This window comes from Dreissena polymorpha, chromosome 7 (genome assembly GCF_020536995.1).
Source record: "Dreissena polymorpha isolate Duluth1 chromosome 7, UMN_Dpol_1.0, whole genome shotgun sequence".
Taxonomy (NCBI): Eukaryota; Metazoa; Mollusca; class Bivalvia; order Myida; family Dreissenidae; genus Dreissena; species Dreissena polymorpha.
This window is the reverse complement of record NC_068361.1, coordinates 87,356,239-87,378,092: the sequence shown is the minus strand read 5'-3', so window position 1 is coordinate 87,378,092 and position 21,854 is coordinate 87,356,239. Positions and strand designations below refer to the sequence as shown.

The 21,854-nt window shown below is 36.4% G+C and overlaps 2 protein-coding genes across 26 annotated transcripts in view; one reads left to right on the top strand and one right to left on the bottom strand.

Annotated features, from left to right (window-relative positions):
- LOC127837565 (outer dense fiber protein 2-like) overlaps positions 1 to 21,854 on the top strand; it is a 205,198-nt gene that overhangs the window by 66,279 nt on the left and 117,065 nt on the right. For 7 of the 13 annotated variants that reach the window (XM_052364773.1, XM_052364766.1, XM_052364769.1 and 4 more), the window contains 6 exons: positions 3,314 to 3,472; positions 4,018 to 4,118; positions 5,698 to 5,779; positions 8,670 to 8,783; positions 9,961 to 10,053; positions 10,726 to 12,914. In XM_052364773.1, coding sequence (XP_052220733.1) covers positions 3,314 to 3,472; positions 4,018 to 4,118; positions 5,698 to 5,779; positions 8,670 to 8,783; positions 9,961 to 10,053; positions 10,726 to 10,905 — 729 coding nt within the window. In that variant the 3' untranslated portion in view covers positions 10,906 to 12,914. Of the gene's footprint in view, positions 1 to 880; positions 929 to 3,313; positions 3,473 to 4,017; positions 4,119 to 5,697; positions 5,780 to 8,669; positions 8,784 to 9,960; positions 10,054 to 10,725; positions 12,915 to 21,854 lie in introns of those variants that run through there. The other 6 variants (XM_052364767.1, XR_008029339.1, XM_052364762.1 and 3 more) reach the window with 6 other exon arrangements.
- The window catches only part of LOC127837573 (high affinity copper uptake protein 1-like), a 142,231-nt gene continuing 138,801 nt past the window's right edge, over positions 18,425 to 21,854 (bottom strand). For 9 of the 13 annotated variants that reach the window (XM_052364800.1, XM_052364795.1, XM_052364814.1 and 6 more), the window contains one exon: positions 19,726 to 20,463. In XM_052364800.1, the coding sequence (XP_052220760.1) occupies positions 20,241 to 20,463 (223 nt within the window). In that variant the 3' untranslated portion in view covers positions 19,726 to 20,240. Of the gene's footprint in view, positions 18,612 to 19,725; positions 20,464 to 20,642; positions 20,722 to 20,814; positions 20,894 to 21,854 lie in introns of those variants that run through there. The other 4 variants (XM_052364797.1, XM_052364796.1, XM_052364804.1 and 1 more) reach the window with 4 other exon arrangements.

Genomic DNA, 21,854 nt, shown 5'->3' with positions numbered 1-21,854 from the left:
TTGTAAAAAATTATTAATTTTTTTACTTATTTTTGGAAATTGGGAATTTTTTGCCATTTTTTGGGGAAAAAGTATACTTTATGAGATTGGAAACATAGCCGAATTTCAGCTACAAAATCGGACCAAAAGAAAACCTGATGATATATTTGTCTACAAAGCATCTGCATCATTATATAGAGGTACACACTTTGGTACATGGTTAATTGTCACAGTAGCATAGAAACAGCACAGTAACCACATTGTAAATCTAGTGTGACACTGAGAACTGAATTATCACTCACCAGCAAGTGACTTACATGTTATATAAAAACTTCACAATTAGAAATAATTCGCAACAATCAATATGGATATGATGAAACTCATACATAATAAATCTGATAAATCTAGCGTGCATCTAAGAACTGAATGCTGACTCACCATAAAGCTGCATAATTATTATAATAATAATTTTGCAGAAAGAAATAATTTGCAGCAATCATTATGGGTATATTTATGAAAATCTAGAAATAGTATCAAGAGAGAAAAACATGAGATTATAGTGTATTGAAGTGACAAATGGCTCATAGATGTAGGTAAGGGTGTCAATAGATCCTCAAATTTGTGACCACTCTACACCTCCTATTCCAGTCATAATAATAAGGGGCCATGTCAAAGTGCCAGAGAAACATGGAATATCACTGGCTATCCTGCCTTTTGTTTGTGGTGTGAATAGTGCTTTAATGTCTGATTTGCGGCTGTTGTAAATGTGTTGATGCTACTTGTGTTTTGTGCATATACGCCAGCGGGATAGAGAGTTCACGTGCACTTTGTCATCGTGTCTGATAAAAAAACCACATATTTTTCATTATTTTATTTGCTTTGAAATGTTTGTTCTGTTTAGGTGTTATATGCGCGCTTAAAGAAGAAAAAGTCTGGTACATACATGCAGGTAACTTGTTCACTAGGTCTAAGCAGCTTTATTTGTCATCACAATGCCAGTGTTGTCATGGTAACAAGGTCACATGGTTTGGCATTTCATCCAATCATATTGCTTGTACAAGTTGTAGGTTCACTGTTTTGATTAATCCACTAATTTGAGAAAAGAAGTTCCATTAGAATGATTGAAATAAAGTTGAATATCTTGATCATATCTGACTGATCATTATGAATGTGTATCTTATGTATCAAATACAGTTTGCTTATTTAATTGTTGTTTTGCAACGTTGTGGTCCAATTACACATTTTAAAAGTTTTCATTAATCTTGATGAAACTTTGTCCAAATGTTTATCTTGACTAGGTCAAATAAAAGAAAAACCTTCTAACCACTCTAGCAGGCACATTTAGGATTCAATCTTGGAGAAACTAAGTTTGAATGACTATCTTGACAAGTTGACATTATAATAATAGCTAGCCAAAGTTTTAATCTGGGTCATACATGTTCAAAACTAGGTTAACACGTTCTTAAGAGCTTCTGAAGTTACAACTGGGATCAAAGTGAATCACAAAATTGTATGACTGACATCAAACCCTTTTTTAAAGATTTAATTATGGCTACACTAGGTGATTTTTAATCAAATGTTGTAGATGCTAATTGTGGACCATGTCATATAATATGGTTTACACGATTGATGTGTTGTATTTGACAGAAGGTGACAGCCACCGGTGGTGTTCAGGTATCCTTAGATGTTGTGCTGTGTTGTGCTATAAGTCAATCAGTTTTCTATAAAAAAAATGAACCAGTTTTCTAAAAATAGAACTTTCACTTATTCTTTGGGAATTGTGGAAAAGGTTGCACTCAAGTTGATTTTCTGTTTATAAATCAGAGACCTGAAATATATCATGTTAATTTTGCATATAAGTGTTGGTAACCAACCACGTTTGTACTGCATCCTTACAACCACATTTGTACTGCATCCTTACAATCACATTTGTACTGCATCCTCACTTTTCTCACTTCAACAATTATTTGTTACACATTCAGTTTAGTTCTTAAATGCTACATATACATAATTTAAAAGAAAATCACTAAATTTAGTGAAAAGTCTTTAAGCATGCCTACAAGTTAAGAGTTACGATTTTATAAAAAAAAATATATATAGCTTTAATGCAAAATGAAAGATTCTTAAACATTTATTAGTGTGAAATCAAAATTAAAACACATTACATGGCTTACTTGATGCTCCTAAAGAAAAAGCTTTCATTTACATTTTTTCAGTTTCAGTAAATCAAAATCATAAGAAATACCTTACGACTTATTCATCGAATGTACCTCTTAAAAGAAAGACCCTCATTTTGAGACTCTTGGGTTTAATGCATCTGCGTAAAGTGTCATCTCAGATTAGTCTTTACAGGCTCATCAGGGACAACACTTTTGTTTTTTTTTTATGAAATCTTTCGTTTAAAGGAAAGTCTCTTCAAAGTAAAAATCCAGTTTAGGTGGAAAGTGTTGTCCCTAATTGGCCTTTGCAGGCTGCACAGGATATTCTGGGGAAACATTTTATGCATGTGGATTAAATCCCATTTTTCCAGAGTGAGGCTCAAATAAAAACACTTTTGTACCTCCAGTTGAAGAGTGAAAATCACTGTTGACTTTTGAACCTCCAGTTGAAGATTGAAAATCACTGTTGACTTTTGTACCTCCAATTGAAGAGTGAAAATCACTGTTGACTTTTGTACCTCCGGTTGAAGAGTGAAAATCACTGTTGACTTTTGTACCTCCAGTTGAAGAGTGAAAATCACTGTTGACTTTTGTACCTCCAGTTGTAGAGTGAAAATTATTTTGAATCTCTATTTGAAGAGTGAAAAATATTTATTTTAAAGGTTACGCATGCGCAATTAATTTCCTTCTATATTACATATAAAATAGTTGAAGTTCGATATCAATTTTTACCATGATCAAGCGCATACCCACTATATCATCATACATCATTGGAAAGATAAATGCATAATCTTTTGAAAAAAATGCATGTCAATAAACTCTTTACGCGCAAACTCAAAATATTAACCTTAGAATAGGCAAACCGGTTTTGACAGCTGTGCAGACAACCATTTTGGGCTCAAATAGTATGACCTACTTTCAAAGCCGGGAACCATCAACACAAAAAGTAGAGCACAAAAATGGCTTGTTTTCTTATTGCTTACAAATATACCTTCAAGTTGATACCAAAACTAACCATTTGCAATGTATTTTACAAATCCTAGGCAGCATGCACTCAACAATGTGTGCTAAGTATCAAACTGACTGCATGTAACCCTAAAAACAGGAGTTTCGGTTTGGGGTTATGTGACCTTGTACTTCCAGATGAAGGGTAAACAATTATTTTGTACCTCCAGGTGAAGAGTCAGTTGCAGGACCGACTGCAAGAGTTACAGCCCCTGCCAGAGATGTTGAAGAACACTGAGCTGAAACTGCATGAGACAGAGGATGAGTTGAGACTGAGTGAGCGGAGAAACTCTGAACACACGAGAATGATCACAGAGTTGAATATTAAGGTCAGGAACCAACAGTTTAATCAATAGAAAGCAATATCTCTTGTTAGAAATTGGAAAGTATCAGATTAATAAAGCTGAATATTGTGATTATACAAAAATTATCAGAATGATATTCACTTTACTCAGTTTTGTTTTATCCTACAGCTTAATGATATTATAGAAGGAAACAATAAACAATAGGTGTCATATAAACTTGTGATTTAATTCCTTCTTGCCTTTGCACTACTACTTCATGCTATACATGCAATCCATTTAAGACTTAACTTAGAAACGATTTGTAGTCCCATAGAAAAATAAAATTTAATTAAAGACCTTTTCTCCCAAGATTCAAGTTTAAAGGCTTCATATCCAACTTTTAGATACTGATAAGCAGCAAACAGCATAAAACCTCAACACACTGCAAGTTACTCTGAGGCTGTTCTGGTTTTATGCTTTTTGCACATTTTCACTGTGCTTCTGAGTGGGAAAGGGTTAAACCTGTCTTCAACTAATTAGATAATTTAAGTACACAATGACCTTAACATAGTTTGTCTATTTCTTTGCAGGTTGCCACCCTGACAGACCAGATAGAGAAGATGCAGGACAGACTAAGAGGCACCCAGACTGAGAACAGCTCCATGGGAGAACGCTTCACTACAGTGGAGAGGTGGGCACAATGGGTGATATCTCCTTCTTTGCTGTCTTGCACATGAACACACTTAGGTCTAATCAATATATATTAGTGCTGCAACAATACGCCAAAAACCGTATTGCAATATATTGTCAGTTCAAAAACTCGTATTGCAATATATTGCAATATATTGCTAACTTGTACCAGAATTATAACTCGCCAGCTCATTACCAAAACCAACTTAATTACACGAACATAACCTTTGCATTGTTTGTTAAGGTTCTAGTTATATCCTCTTGGCAATTCTAGCCTTTTGTTCAAAATGCTTTGTAAACAAAATTCTTTTTTTGGTATGACATGCAAAAGGGGATCTTGCAGACTCCCATGTAACAACGCTACTACGTAAAATAGACTTTTTAGAATTCTATTTTTATGTAACAATTTATTTTAACTAAACACTGATTTGTTTTGTTTACCTTGATATCATTATTTCGGATGGCTTTTCTGGACAAATTGTGTATGAATTTTTGTAGAACTTTCGTACCGGTATGATGAAAATCATATCGCAATACAATATGCGGATTGTGTATTGCGATATACACCGATATACCGGTATATTGTTGCAGCACTAATATATATAAACAAATTCCGTCTTCTGGGAAAATAGGGTTTAAGCATGTAGGTAAAATTTTGTCCCTGGTCAACCTGTGTCGACCTGTATTTTACATGCACAATAAGGTCTAATCAGGGAGGACACAGCCCTCACTTTATTTTGCTCACAAGAGACTTTACCTTTAAAGAAAACATACCAAAAAGTCTGAAAGTGTTGTCCCTTATTTGCTTTATGTTTTGTTATTAACCCTTTCAGTGCGGGAACCGAATTTTAAAGGCCTTTGCAAACAGTTTGGATCCAGATGAGACGCCACAGAACGTGGCCTCTCATCAGGATCCAAACTGTTTGCTATTATGATAGTATTCTTTGAAAAAAAATCGAAGAAAATGCGAATTTTATAAATTCAGCAGACGACATTTAAGCAGACGACAAATTTCCCAGCATGCAAAGGGTTAATGCTGAAGCAATGATTTACAAAAAAAGACTAATATCTGCACTTCTGCCATGATGTAAACTCAAATGATGCCCAGGTTTAATGCTGTTTGCTGCTCATCAGTATCTTAGGGTTGGAAATGAAGCCTTAAAAACTTCAATCTTGTTAGAAAGGTCTTAAATTTAATTTGATTTACTAAGGGATTAAAATGCAAGAAAGTGTTTCTGTGATTTGGAGAATTTAATTCACTAAAGGACTTCACACATGTCAACATGCCTATATGAGGAGGAGAAGGTTTACCCTTTACATGCTGGGAAATTTGTCGTCTGCTAAAATGTCTTCTGCTGAATTTCAAAAATTAGTATTTTCTTCGATTTTTTTTCAAAGAATAATATCAAAATAGCAAAAAGTTGTGATCCAGATGAGACACCACGTTCTGTGGCGTCTCATCTGGATCCAAACTGTTTGCAAAGGCCTTCAAAATTCGGTTGCAGCACTGAAAGAGTTAACTTTAAAATTTCTTGAATGTTTTCTTCATGTGTGATCCATGCTGTATGTTTCTGCTGCAGGCGTCTCCAAGAATCCGAGGACCAGAACCGGGAGCTCTTGACGACGGTTGCTAGGCGAGAGGAGGCTCTGCACCAGACCAATGTATGTACACAGAGGCCGTGGCTCTATAGACTTAAAGACTGTCTTACTTTAAACGTGTTTATTGTCCCCTACCGGTGAAACCGGATGGGGCCTATGGTTTGCGCTCTGTCTGTCCGTCACACTTTTCTGGATCCTGCGATAACTTTAAAATTTCTTCATATTTTTTCATGAAACTTGAAACATGGATAGATGGCATTATGGAGATTATGCACGTCATTTCATTTTGTTCCTACGTCAAGAATTCTGGTTGCTATGGCAACAAATATAAATTTAAAAAATTGGAAATCTCTTGTTTTAGCTGGATTGCATAAACAAATCTAAGGCTTATTGAAAGGCTCTCAAGTCTGTTTCTTGAGCAAAACCAGTACTTAGTGTCTTTGGGGGTGATCTAAAGAACACACAGTGGGGATCAAAACTTTGACCTCTTGGTTGCTAGGTGGACATCACAACCATTATGCCAGGGCGGCATTTTAGCAATTTATATGCACAGTTACCATAGCTGCACTGAAGTATATTGTCTTGATATTAGAGGACAATAATTTCAAATCTTAATTAGTGTCACATACCTAATATTCAATTCCATTTTTCGGCTGTTTTTCGGGAAAATCCAAGGTATTGTCATTGCCAGCTTGTCGTGTCGTCCGCCACTGGCGTCGTGCTTAAACCTTAACATTGGCTCACAAATCAAAGTGCTTCCACCTACAACTTTAAAACTTCATATGTAGCTGCACCTTGATGAGTTCTACACGCCACACCCATTTTTGGGTCACTAGGTCAAAGGTCAAGGTCACTTTGACCTCTTAAAAAACAAAAACATAAAACCTTTTCTTTTGACAAGCTTTCATTTATTCAAAACTGCACCTGCAGCCGAGCGTTGGCACCAGCTATGCGGTGCTCTTGTTATAGATCTTGTCATTTGTATTTTTCAGAGTTCATAATTTTCTTTGAAGTTTTGTTTTTAGCTCACCTGAGCACAACGTGCTCATGGTTGTGCTCATGGTGAGCTATTGTGATCGCCTTTTGTCCGTCGTGCGTCGTCAACATTTACCTTGTTAACACTCTAGAGGCCACATTTATTGTCCAATCTTTATGAAACTTACTCAGAACATGTGTCCCAATAATATCTTGGACGAGATAGAAAATGGTTCCGGTTGATTGAAAAACATGGCCGCCAGGGGGCGTGGCAGTTTGCTATAGTAAAACCTTGTTAACACTCTAGAAGTCACATTTATTGTCCGATCTTCATGAAACTTTGTGAGAACATGTGTCCCAATAATATCTTGGACGAGTTCGAAAATGGTTCCGGTTGGTTGAAAAACATGGCCGCCAGGGGGCGTGGCAGTTTTCCTTATATGGCTATAGTAAAACTTTGTTAACACTCTAGAAGTCATATTTTTAGTCCAATCTTCATGAAACTTGGTCAAAACATGTGTCCCAATAATATCTTGGACGAGTTCGAAAATGGTTCCAGTTGAATGAAAAACATGGCCATCATGGGGCAGGCAGTTTTCCTTATATGGCTTTACTGTATGGTAAAACCTTGTTAACTCTAGAAGTCACATTTGTGGTCCGATGCTCATGAAACTTGGTCAGAATATTTGAACTAATAATATCTGGGCTAAGTTCAAAAATGATTGAGATCAGTTAAAAAACATGGTTGCAAGGGGGCGTTGCATTTATCCTTAAATGGCTATTTACTACAAAACCTTGTTAACACTCTAGAAGTCACATTTATTAGCCAATCTTTATGAAACTTGATCTGAACATTTGTTCTAACAATAGCTTGAGTGAGTTTGAAAATGGTTACGGTTTGTTGAAAAACATGGCCGCCAGGGGGGGGGGGCGTTGTCCTTATATGGCTTTAGTGAAAACTTGTTAACACTATATTAGCCACATTTATTGGCCAATCTTCATGAAACTTGGTCAGAAAATTTGTCCCAGTGAAATTTTGCCAGAGATTGAAGCTGGGTCATATGAGCTCAAAAACTAGGTCACAAGGTCAAATATAAAAAAACATGTTAAAGTCACTTTTTTGGTCCAAAATTATCTTCATGAATCAGCTTGCATTTTTTTCAGAATAGTCTAGTTCCTTTGGCTTTCAGATGAGCGCCTTAGGGCCTGATGGCCCTCTTGTTTATTAAATATGGGATATTTTGATCACCCATCATAATCGACAGTTATCTTTTGTCCTTGAAGTGTGATGTTCATTTTGAAATGGAAAAAAATTAAATATAGATCTAGTGCTGCCATTTTGTGCTGTAAATTTATTTATCACTGAGCAAGCACCGGTACTTTTTCTCATATATTTTCATAAAACCATTTCCTCATATGTTATCCATTCTTTTTGGTAATCAAAGGACTTTTCAAATTTCAAATATTTGTACACAGAAGAGAATGTTGGTTAGAAATTCCAGATATGCAAACGTGGAAAAAAAAAATCTTATTTACAAAAACATAACAGTCAAATTGTTCAAATGTGTTAAGTGTACCATACATTACCTGTTTTGTAATGCCAAAATGGACGAAAAAGTTTTCTACTAAAGTAAACTGGCAAATCAAACCTCAAATTGGCCGCCATTTTACTATTGCGCAATGGGTTCATAATATTAGCCTTGTTCTGAGAAAACTGGGCTTAATGCATGTGCATACAGTGTCATCCCAGATTAGCCTGTGCGGTCCATACAGGCTAATCAGGGATGACACTTTCTGCCTAAACTTGATTTTCAGTAAGGAGGGACTTCCTTGAAACTAAAAATACCATAAAAGCGGAAATTGTCGTTCCAGATTAGCCTGTGCGGACTGCACAGGCTAATCTGGGACAACACTTTACGCACATGAATTAAGCCCAGTTTTCTCAGAACATGACTCACGTGACTGATGTTGTATTCAGTTGCGGCTGGAGGAGAGGGAGAGAGAGAACGCCAGTCTGACCCGCCAGCTAGAGAACGCCCTCACAGACCTGAGGAGGCAGCAGGACAACGTCAGAGACAAACAGGCAGCTAAGGTACTCATTGACTGACTGAGACAAACAGGCAGCTAAGGTACTCATTGACTGACTGAGACAAACAGGCAGCTAAGGTACTCATTGACTTACTGAGACAAACAGGCAGCTAAGGTACTCATTGACTGACTGAGACAAACAGGCAGCTAAGGTACTCATTGACTGACTGAGACAAACAGGCAGCTAAGGTACTCTTTGACTGACTGAGACAAACAGGCAGCTTAGGTACTCTTTGACTGACTGAGACAAACAGGCAGCTAAGGTACTCTTTGACTGACTGAGACAAACAGGCAGCTAAGGTAAGCTTTGACAGCTAAGGTACTCATTGACTGACTGAGACAAACAGGCAGCTAAGGTAAGCTTTGACAGCTAAGGTACTCATTGACTGACTGAGACAAACAGGCAGCTAAGGTAAGCTTTGACAGCTAAGGTACTCATTGACTGACTGAGACAAACAGGCAGCTAAGGTAAACTTTGACAGCTAAGGTACTCATTGACTTAGTCATAATTAGTCATCATATGAAGATGTCACATTTAGCTTGTAATATGCACTCTAGAAGATCAATTCCACAATTAGAAAATAGGCTCTTTTTGTGACAACAGTTATTTTTTAAGGTATATACATACTGTGCTAATTATTTACATTTTGTCAGGCACAAAACACTAATTTCAGTGTATCGTGACATACTACTGAGGTATCATTGTCCAATTGGCAAAATGCACAGGCTAATCAGGGACAACACATTACACTTTCAGCGAATTCGTTTAAATGAAGTCTCCTCTAAAGGCAAATCCAGTTATGGCGGAATGTTTTGTCTCTGATAAGCCTATGCGGACTGCACAGGCTTATCTGCGATGTCACTACGCACATGCATAAGCCATTAACCCTTTCCCCCATAAGAAGCAAAGTGAAAATGGCTTTTGTAACCAGCATAAAACCAGAACAGCCTGTGAGTAAATCGCAGTCTGTTCAGGTTTTACGCTGTTTGCTGCTCATCAGTAAGTAATGATTGGAAATGAAGCCTTTAAGACTTGAATTTAGTAAGAATGGTATTTAATTAAATGTAACTTTCTAAGGGACTACAAGTATGTCAAAATACGGATCTTAAGTGGTAAAAGGTTAAGCCCCGTATTTCACGACTGAGGCTCGATATTCAATGCTGTGTGTGTGGTATTGCAGGAGCGCACGATGCAGACCCGTCTTGTGGACCTGGAGTCACAGCTGAGCCAGACACGAGCAGAGGTCGCCCGTCTCAAACGAGAGAAGGAGGAGGTAGGCTCTTGTAGTTAATGAATTGAGCTTCAATTTGGAGAAACTAGGTTCCATACAGGAGCATAAAATTTCGTGCCAGATTAGCCTGTGCAGTCCAAACAAAGTAATCAGAAAACGACAATTTCTGCTTTAATGACAACAAATTATGAAAGAAAGTCGATTTAAATGAAAATCTTCTTTGGCCAATATAGCAGAACTCCAAATCATTGAAAATGGCCAATAAGCAACAATTAATTTAATATTATTAAATAAAAACAAAACATTTGAAATTATTTTATGAAATATTTTTTATTAAACATTATTTATGAAGCATCACTTATTAAAAAAATAGTTGATTACTAGTAATATTAATTATTAAAAATCATCTATTAGTTACCCATCATTGAAAATTATCTATTAAATACAAGTATTTGAAATTATTTATTTAATGCCTCTAGCTTTTAATTAAAAATTATTTATTAAATACCCCATATTGAAAATTATTTGTCAATAACTGGTTAAGCAAAAGTATTTATCAAATACCTGAAATTAAATTATTTGTTAAAAACCAGTTTTAAAAATTATCCATTAAAAACCGGACATTTTGTAAACATCCATTGATTAAGATAAGAATGTATTTGTTTATTACCAGTAAATCAAAGTTATTGATAAAATCGCGGCATCTATTTTTAGGCCGAGAGGAAGTTCAACTCGAGGCTGTACGATCTCAAGGATCGTCTAGAGCAGTCACACAGTACCAACAGAAGCATGCAGAACTACGTACAGTTCCTCAAGAACTCGTATGCAAACGTGTTTGGGGACAGTACCGTAAACATGATGCCAAACACACCCATGAGGCAGGGATATCCCTAGCCCATGTCTATAGACACATAAGTCTGCCTTTATTATTGCAAATACGGTATTTTAGTATTATTATATCTATAGGGATTTTTATTTTTTATCAATACAAGAAAATCATGTAATTTGTGAAGATTTTATAGATAATTTTTTTATTTTGTTTTTGACAACTTAAATTATTTGTGATTATTAGGTATGGTTTTATTTAAGTTGCAGAACAATCTTTTTAAACATACCAATAGCTGAAGTTAGATTTATTATTTATTTTATTCAATGTATCAGTTTTGTCACTTACTGCATATTATATCTTTAAAAGTATAATGAAGACTGCGTAAACCTTTTATATCAAGAAAATGTGGTAGAAATTGCACATTTTGCTTTTAGCTGATTTTATAGTAATACAAATTATAATGTGTTTCTCTTATAGATAATTTACATTAGAAGTTTTTTTAATTATAACATTGTTTTCCTTCTTTTTATTAAAGGTAGCTACGGCTTTATCATCTATTAGAGGCACTTTTTGATTGCATTTATATGTTAAAGTTTAGGAGTCAATCATCTCACCAAAACTGAGCTATGTTTGGAATCAACACCTTTGTTTTTAAACCATGATTTTTAGTTTAACTGCAAGCTATTAATTACTCTTAGATAATAGTACAATACATATTGGTTGTGATATTTGAAAGCATAAATTAAAAATAAAAGTATGTGCTGTTAATTTTGCAAAATTGTTTGGTTTAATTCAGTTTTAATGAATCATCTGGCAAAAGCAGTGTGGAGTCGACCTCCAATGGTAACAGTTACATTACTTCATGTTACTCAGTGTTGTGTTTTAAGCTGTGAACTGCCATGATTTTTGTTGTGTTTCAATGTGTTTGATTGTAACCTGCTAAAACTGTTCCTTGAAGATAATAAATATAGAAAGAAATTTTGTAATTGACTTAATTATATGTCAACATGGAACACTTTGTGCAGCAAGCTTCTAGTGGTTTATGGATCATTTCAAATTTTTATGTGAAAACCTGAAAGTATTGGAATATAAAACACCGACGTCATATCTTAAGATTGGTTTGTAAAATTAGGCCTATTTATTTTTATACTATCATTTATCTGTTAAAATCGTGTTTTTATTTTCTCCCCGTAAAAAAATAAAGGTAGGTAGTGTGTGTTTTTATGCTTTAAAACAGTTTTACTGGTTTATGCTTGTGGGGACATGTCTACACTTTCAGGTCGTGCTAAAACATGTCTGTATATGTATTAAACAACCGAAATCTCGTGGATCAGGGTGTTTTGCCAGTGTTTGGAGAATGTACAGTTATATTCATTTTATTTTATGTGGATTTATTTTATCTGTGATATAGATTTTTTACTGTTTTATTTATACATGTTTCACATGTGTTTTGTTGTCAATGTCATGTGAATGTCATAATCAGCTTATCTTTGAGTTATGTTAAGTCCTGTTGTAGTCAATGTTTATATTAGATACAAATAAAATATAAATTTTTAAAATATCAATATTACTGTATGCCGCATTGCTTTTTCTATGAGAAATTAGTTCTATACCATATATATCTGTCATTAGGGTAGGCATGACAAGGTTAATTAAAGATTGTGCTAAAACATAACTTGATTATAGGCAGAAGGATAATGGTTTATGATTTTAATCAAATAAGAGTAAAAAAAACTACTGACTTTCTTAACGTTTTACTAAAACAAAACAATCTTTAGTCTTTTTCAGAAAAAGTAAAAGTTCCAAACATTACCGGGCTATGTTATACATGTATATGAATTGCATTGTATTAACGCAATACATTTATCAATTTTTGCGGAAGACATTCTGCTTCTATCCTAGTACGGTATATGATATTTTGCTATTTAATTTACAATGACAGTTTGGCTACATAGATATTGCTTTTACCATTATAGATTTTTTTAATGAATCATGTGTTTTACAGTTTCGGCGTCTCATTGTATATTTATATGATAGATATTAAATGAAATATAGAAATAAATGTAATTTCATATTCTGTGTTATTATTGGTTGTTTATTTTTCAAGCTTCTTCAGTGTGGCATTGGATTTATTATTATTATATAGAGGATATTTGTTGGTTTCGGTAGCATATCGAATTTAATTCACGAGTGATCATAGAAATTTATATTTTCACGAGTGGCGTAGCCACGAGTGAAAATATTTTTTTCTATGATCACGAGTGAATTAAATTCGATATGCTACCGAAACCAACAAATTTTCTTTTTATTTTATGCTTATTTTTGTAGTTTTGTTAATTTTCCGAATTTGCCTCATTAAGTTTCCCCGTGGGGTGCCTCAATTTTTAGAACGCACAAAGAACTTACTACACAAGAAAATAGTTCACATCTGTAAAAAGTGTATTACTATTAAAATCAATGTTTTATTCAACATATATCTTTTTCATACTTTATACATTCAATATTATTACAAACAATAGTTTAATTTAAATTATTATGAAATTAATAGTGTTGCATATACTGGCGTAGTAATTTGTGTATTCAACTGATCTCAAAGTTACGAAAGTGCTCGCCATGTTGAACAACACTTTTACGACTTGCTGGATTAATAACACATAACTGGATTAAACTAGGAACGCAAACATATTTCAACAGTGTTTTTGTGCTAAATGGTTTCGATATCAATCACTGTCACTCTCTGCAATAAGACGGATTCGCTTGTAGTGTCGCTGTACAGGGGAATCTGCGGTTACCGCCGGTGTACGGGATGGAGATTGCCTCTGGTGATTGACTACGTTCTGTGTCTGGGAAAGGCCCATGTAAGATTCAGAGTTGTGAAAATTAAATGTTACATTGCCCTGGAAATGTGAGTTGACAAAAAATCCTCGGGCCATCGGAAAATCACTTGATGCAGGTGTGGCTGACGCAGTGGCAGTGGCTGTGCGGTTGTGCTTTTCAACTGACTGGTTTGAATGAGAAAGTATTTTTGAAATATTTTTTGACTGTTCCTTGTTCAAACTGCTGTAATTATTTAAGCTGTTAATATTTCTGTGCCCTGAAATCTGTATTATTTGATGAGCAGGAACATTCTCGTCATTCAGCTTCTGAATCAAGTGCTTTCTTGCACTGAAAAAAGTTTATTTCTATGGTAAAAATAAAATCGATATTCAACGGTACACATGACATATTACATAAGATATAAGTTGTAATTGTTTTGTGTGCTCTTGAAACACTTCAATAAATACATGGTGGTCTGTCAAGTACTGGATGTAATGGAACCGGAAAGTAGAGGAATAGTACTAGTAGAGTACAGGAGATTTTATGAATTAAAATTTTGAGTGTTGTAGCATGTAAATTGGACAAACAACACCTACTTAATAAATGGGAGGTAAATGATTTTTATTATATATTTTAGTCTTGTTATGAAAGTAGTGTATATAATATGGGGTTTTGACCTGTATGGGGTGATTCTTGGCTCTTGAATACCAGCATCTGTTTTCATCTCGGTCATTATGCTGTATAGCTTGTTTATTCCCATGGCAGACTTCCTGAACCAGCATTGCTGTGTCTTGTTGCCAGGAGTTAAGAAGAAGGGGCTGTCTTCTGTCATCATGTCAACAGGGCGTTTGTCGGCATATAGCTTGTAGAGATGCACCGGATCTCTGTCAGGTTGTTCGGGAACTGCATATGCCCGTGGCTTGACTTTCCTATGAATAGTTAAAATGTGTGTTGCATTAAATGTTTTGTTTAAATTAAATACTATTCCAACAAAAGTGAAGTCTACTGTATATTAATAATACAAATAAGAATTATATTGTAAAAAAAGGTCTATAAATTCACTTGTGATAATAGAAAATATATATTTTCAATTGTGGCTTCGCCACTCGTAAAAATAATAATTTCTATGATCACTCGTGAAATAAAATCAATATTCTACCTTAACCAACACATATCCTCCATGTTTGTATTATTTTTACTAAAGAAAAATTCCATTTAAATATTTTATAAACAGTACCAGTTTTTATATAAATAAAAAATTATCAATTCAGATTTGTGTACAAATATATTAAAGTAGGAAAATCACCTTATATCCCTAGGATTTTCACCAGTACGGGTTTTTGTCTGACGCTCAGTGTCGAAGGTGATGAATTCTTCACCAGTTTCAAAATCGATTCCAAGGCTGACATCACCCCAGCATAGGGTGTGAATTTCCTTGCCGGTTCTCATCCCAAAATGGGTTGTACATATAAGCCACAGTGAGTGTAATAGAGCTCTTGGGCTTGATTCTCCCAGAGTTTTAGCTGCGTACATAGCTTCAATATGTTCATTTGTTAATGCCTGGGCTTGATGCGGTTTATTTCCATAACCTTCTTTTTTCAGAGCTTTTTGTTTACTTTTTAATACTTCCCTCACTTTGGCAAATTCAGGGTCATTTATCAAAGAGTGCTTGTAGTTCATGTGCCTTAAATGCCTGTCGATTGAGCTTAAAAATGCCCTCAAACTCTGATCCATCTTTTTTAGTCACACCCAACAAAAACTCGCAGACCAGAGGGTTCAATTCATGAGGAGGTATATTTTCAATATTTCTTGCCTCATTTTTGTGACTTTTTAGGAAAGTTTTGAAAAGTCTGATGTCATTGTCGGTTTTCTTTTTGTATTTAAATTTTCGTTTTCAAGCAGAAAGCTATCCACACTTACAGATCTGAAATTCCTTGTTGGTGTTGATGTTGGGTTTTGTTCTTTTTCTTCCTGTGTTGATGCTGTTACCAGTGGATGTGGGGCTGATGTTGCTGCTCCTGCTGTTGGTGCTGCTGATGTTATTTCTTGTGATTTTGAAGCGCTGTCATCATCTTGTTCATTCATTTCATTAAAAAAGTCATCAAAGTCAAAGATATTTGAGAAAAGAAGATTTATTTCATTGTTTTCCAATTCATCCATTGTTGTTAAAGAGTTAAGCAGCAGACGAAATAATTATGTTTAAGGGAGGTAAATGTGTGTTTCAGGTTCAAGTAGACTAGTCTCCCTTGAATGAAAATTGCAATTGAGGCTCACCATGGGGTTATTGGGGAAGTAGTTCCAGTATCTAACTGAAACAGTGAAAAATAACGATATTTTTCACTGTTAGATCTATGTTTCACTGTTTGAAACAGTGAAATACCACTTTTATTTCACTGATATTTCTCTATAAACCACCGGAAAGCATAAAATAAATTTTTAATATTTTTTTTTTGGGGGGGGGGGGGTAATATGGTATTATAAGGCATGTTGACAGCTATAAGATTATGTTTCTTATTATGAAATTATTTTTATAAGTAATCATTTTATGATATATAATATATATAACATATAATTCAGAATCAAATTGGTTCTCTCGTTCTCATGACTTTAATGGCGTTCCCGCGACTTTCTTTGCCGTACCTACGAGATACAAAGTCTACAAATAGACATAAATAAAACACGTGTCACATATTTCCCAATATGCATTGTTTGTTTTTTCTTGTGAAAGACGACAAAAAGAATTCTCAATAAATGCATTTACGGCGCTATATAATCATTTGCAACATATTTATATTTTGCACAGCTGTTAATGTATTGGTCCATGCAGACAGCTCATTGTTACCCAGTCCGTCTGTCGCGAAATTGGGCAATATTCTGCGAAATCTGGACTTAATACATGTGTGTAAAGTGTCGTCCCAGATAAGACTTTGAGGTCCGCACACGCTAATCAGTGATGCGTCTACACTCTTTAAGGAAGTTTTCGTTTAAATAATGTCTCTTATAAACGAAAATCCCGTTTGGACGGAAAGTGTCGTCCCTCATTAGCAAGTCGGCACTGTCTTATCTGGGACGACACTTTACTCACATGCATTAAGCCCAGTTTTCTCAGATCGAGGCTATTCTGTTCTCCCCACTGCCCCTATTATGCTGATGTACTCATTACTGCGTCACACCGACTAGTACACTGCTAATGCATTCGTTACATACTGAAACGAGTCTAACTACAGTTTGCATGTGCTTAGTTCAAATTAAAATACTATATGCAAACCGTATGAGAAGGAAGTTACCGACTTTGACTCGATTTTACCCCATATTAATTGGGTCCAAGTCCTTATGATGCCAGCGAGTGATCGTTATCAAGGGATTGTTTGTCTCTTTTTTAAACGCATGTGCGTTTCTGTCCTACCGAAATACCATGCAGAAAAAGAGGAAAATATCAATTAAACAGGAGATGAAAAATGTGCCCCCACCCCCATTCCGCCTCCCCACCCCAAAAACACAAACTTGCATGCCTGTTTAAAGAAGTCAATCTCCTAAAGTAATAAATCAGCTAAACAGAATTGGGCATTATTATATCAAGATCAGGGCCCATATTCACCAACCCTTTCTTAGACTTAAAAATAAAGAATAACGTAAGGACAAGGCAAACGTGTGCATTTCGAAGTAGATGCACAGGCTCATCAGCGTCCACACGTGTACATGTATATGAGCAGATCGGAGGCCAATTCAATAATGTCCATCGTTATAATATATACAGGCTTCCACTGGTCATTATGTCATGAACACAATGTGCTACATGTACAAGAAGAATAATGTTAATATAGGTGATTACTGCCAAGTTTGACTCAAATTAAAACAGTCACTGAATATTCCGATTTAAATAATATTATGTATTCTTAGACTTACGTCTAACAATTGGTAAGTGTATTCTTGCAAACATTACTCCAAAAAAAATAATTGATGTTTTTAAAATTAAGAATAAATGACAAACAGAAAAAAAAATATTCATCTTTTTTACGTCATGTTTTATTTCCTTTGAAGTCAAAACACATTAAATGATGTGGCGTTTTCTCTTAAACCACTCATTTAATACTGATCTTAACACAATAAGCAGTATACCGCATGCACTCGTACCATCCGTGCCGTATGACAGTGGCTGCTTACTCCTAGGACGTGATACTTTGCATTCTTGATGAAGGACACATCACTATTAGAATTAAGGTTACATGCACTCGTGATGTAATCATATGTTGATACAAGTGAGGTAATCAATATTCATGTTGCGTATGTGAATTTCATTAAGTCGAAAGGTTGGGATAAATTAACAAAGGCTTGATAACTGTTGTATGTAAATCTCCAAGCAGAGTTGTCGTAACAGTTGTATGTAAATCTTCAAGCAGAGTTGTCGTTCCTTGCTCTCACATAAAATTTGATCCACCTATGCTGGTTCCCGTCAAATCTCTGCGCGGAGATTGGTTTAATGCACCTGCACTTTTACATTTCAGGCCTGTATATGACATGGTTTGTAAACAACACTCTTCAATCACATCTCTTAACTTTGCAACTATCAATAAATCACTTACTTTAAATCAATTAAATGCACACTACGAGTGCGTGTACATTATCAATCATTGAAATGTCAAACATGTTTTTAGACAACTAAAATGACAGATATAAAGGGAATATATTTGCATAAATTGTACCATCTTCTTGACTGTACTATATTAAGTCCTAAAAATGGAACCAGTGACTAAATTATTTACAATATAATTAAAAAAATATTTTATTTTAAAGAGCTCATTTACACAATTTTAATTACGTATATAGTTCAAAATAACCACAATATCACATTCCCCGTCTATGGTATGCTGCGGATGGCCTCCTGTTGCGGTCACAAAACTGAAACCTACTGTTGTTCTCTATATGTATCGGCTCTCTTTATAGTTCGCCCCACCTAAAACGATGAATATGTGCCCTTGAATGATAATGATAAAGTCGCGTTCTTGGGAAACACGGCTCAATACATGTGCATAAAGTGTCGTCCCAGATTAGCCTTGTAGTACGCAAAGACTTATCAGGGACGACGCTTTCCGCTTTTATGGTATTTTTCGTTTAAAAGAGCTCTCTTCTAAACGAAAATTCAGTGTAAGTGGCAAGTGTCACCCCTGTTGCACAGGCTAATAGACTGCACAGGCTAATCTGGTATGACACCTTACGCACATGCATTAAGACCAGTTGTCCCAGAACGTGGCTCAATGTAGTCAGACGTGTCGTGGAAAAATCGGGTTTAATTCACGTGCATAAAGAATGACATCTGCCGAATAAACTTGGAGACCTCAAAGGTTAACCCGAAACGGCTTCTTCCGTAGCATTTGATTGGACAAATTTTAATGAAACCAAGAGAAAATATCAATATGTCTGAAAGGGCTGTCCGCAAACGCTGATCACGAGCTCCGGTTTAACCCATTTATGCCTAGCGTCTAGATAAAAGGCCTTGGCAAACAGCGTAGACCCAGATGAGACGCCGCATCATGCGGCGTCTCATCGGGGTCTACGCTGTTTGCTTAAAGGAATTTCTGTAAGAAATATTCTAAATATAGAAATAAATATACTTGACATCCCTAATTTTGGAAATAAATTGATCCAATTTAGGATGGGAGAGTCCACTAGGCAGCAATAGGTTAAGCCCGATTTTCTCACGACAATTCGAGATACAGTATCGCAAGTAAGTATTATAAAGTGCGTTGCAAGGCGTTGACTCATTCAATGTTATTTGATGTTTAACCCGTTGCATGCTGGGAAATTTGTCGTCTGCTAAAATGTCGTTTGCTGAATTTCTAAAATTGCCATTTTCTTCGATTTTTTTTTCAAAAAAATACTATCAGAATAGGAAACAGTTTGAATCCTGATGAGACGCTACGTTTTATGGCGTCTCATCTGGATCCAAACTGTTTGCAAAGGCCTTCAAAATTCGCTTCCAGCACTGAAAGAGTTAGCTGCGCTGTAAACATAAGTGTTTTTCAAATGAAATGATAACGTTTAAAGTTTTACTAAAGAAGAACAACTGCATCGATTCATATTTTAATTCAGAAAATATACACATAAGTTGCATGTTTAAATGCAAAATACTATTGAAAATTCTAATAACCAGTTGTTACTAAAACGTGTAAAGAAATGACTTTATACAATTCCAATTGTATGAAAATAATCTTATGTTTCTACTAATCTAAATGTAAGAATATTTATGATATATGTGACTAAATACACGTAAGAACGATTATGAATAGTATACTAGTAACACAAACATACCTGTGTTTTAAAGTATACTGGTATAAAATATTGGGAGACTTTCAACAAGTCCGGACTTTAAGAGGTTTGTAGTAACATTAAGTTTTCATCGTAAATTACATTATGTGCTTGCAGAGCATATTAAGTTCAAATTATGTTTGCACTATCATTATTTAAAGGCAAATAAGCAACGCGAACACCCTCTCGGTTTCATTCTTACTTAACACTCATTCACTATTGTTAATAAACATGGATAATTATAGACAGGTTAAGATCATAACAACAGGTGCGTAATCTACGCCATAGGTTTCAGATCCAGGTCGTGTGGGTTACCATGGTTACTTTGCGTGGCGCGGCGCCAGTTGAACAGAAAGTAGCCAGCCCCGGACCCCAGGACGACTGCGAGACAGAGCCAGGCGTTGTAGTTCATGAAGATCATCATAACGCAGTAGCTGATGAACGTCTGGATGAGGACTAGCAGGGACTGGAGGGCGTGTGGCGCCTGCAGCATCTGGGACCTGAAATGACACAAGCGGCTTGTTAGAACGTCTGGATGAGGACTAGCAGGTACTGGAGGGCGTGTGTCGCCTGCAGCATCTGGGACCTGAAATGACACCACCGGCTTGTTAGAACGTCTGGATAAGGAATAGCAGGGACAGGAGGGCGTGTGGCGCCTGCACCATCTGGGACCTGAAATGACAACACCGGCTTGCTAGAACGTCTGGCTAATGACTAACAGGGACTGGAGGGCGTGTGGCGCCTGCAGCATCTGGGACCTTAAATGACAACACCGGCTTGTTAGAACGTCTGGCTAATGACCAACAGGGACTGGAGGGCGTGTGGCGCCTGCACCATCTAGGACCTGAAATGACAACACCGGCTTGCTAGAACGTCTGGCTAATGACTAACAGGGACTGGAGGGCGTGTGGCGCCTGCAGCATCTGGGACCTGAAATGACAACACCGGCTTGTTAGAACGTCTGGCTAATGACCAACAGGTACTGGAGGGTGTGTGGCGCCTGCAGCATCTTGGACCTGAAATGACACCAGCGGCTTGTTAGTGTGCGCCTTAATGTAAAGAACGTGAAATGACACCGCCGAATTGTTACTGCAAGTTACGCGTCATCGGATATAGTGTCGGCCTAGTGATCGAGAGATGATTCCGCCTAGTTATCGAGAGTATAGCCAGCCTAGTGATCGAGAGTAGAGTCCGCCTAGTGATCGAGAGAAGAGTCCGCTAGTGATCGAGAGTATATCCCGCCTAATGATCGAGAGTATGGTCCGCCATGTGATCGAGAGTATAGGCAGCCTTGTGATCGAGAGTATAGTGCGCCTAGTGATCGAGAATAAAGGCAGCCTAGTGATCGAGAGTATAGTGCGCCTAGTGATCGAGAGTATCGTCCGCCTATTGATCGAAGGTATAGTCCGCCTAGTGATCGAGAGTAGAGTCCGCCTGGTGATTGAGAGTAGAGTCCGCCTTTTGATCGAGAGTATAGTCCGCCTAGTTGATCGAGAGTATAGTCCGCCTAGTGATCGAGAGTTTAGTGCGCCTAGTGATCGAGAGTACAGTCCGCTTAGTACTCGAGAGTTGAGTCCGCCTAGTGATCGAGAGTAAAGTCCGCCTAGTGATCGAGAGTAGAGTCCGCCTAGTGATTGAGAGTTGAGTCCGCCTAGTGATCGAGAGTATAGTGCGCCTAGTGATCGAGAGTATAGTGCGCCTAGTGATCGAGAGTATAGTCCGCCTAGTAATCGAGAGTATAGTGCGCCTAGTGATCGAGAGTAGAGTCCGCCTAGTGATCGAGAGTAGAGTCCCCCTAGTGATCGCGAGTAAAGTCCGCCTAGTGATCGAGAGTATAGTCAGCCTAGTGATCGAGAGTTTAGTCCGCCTAGTGATCAAGAGTATAGTCAGC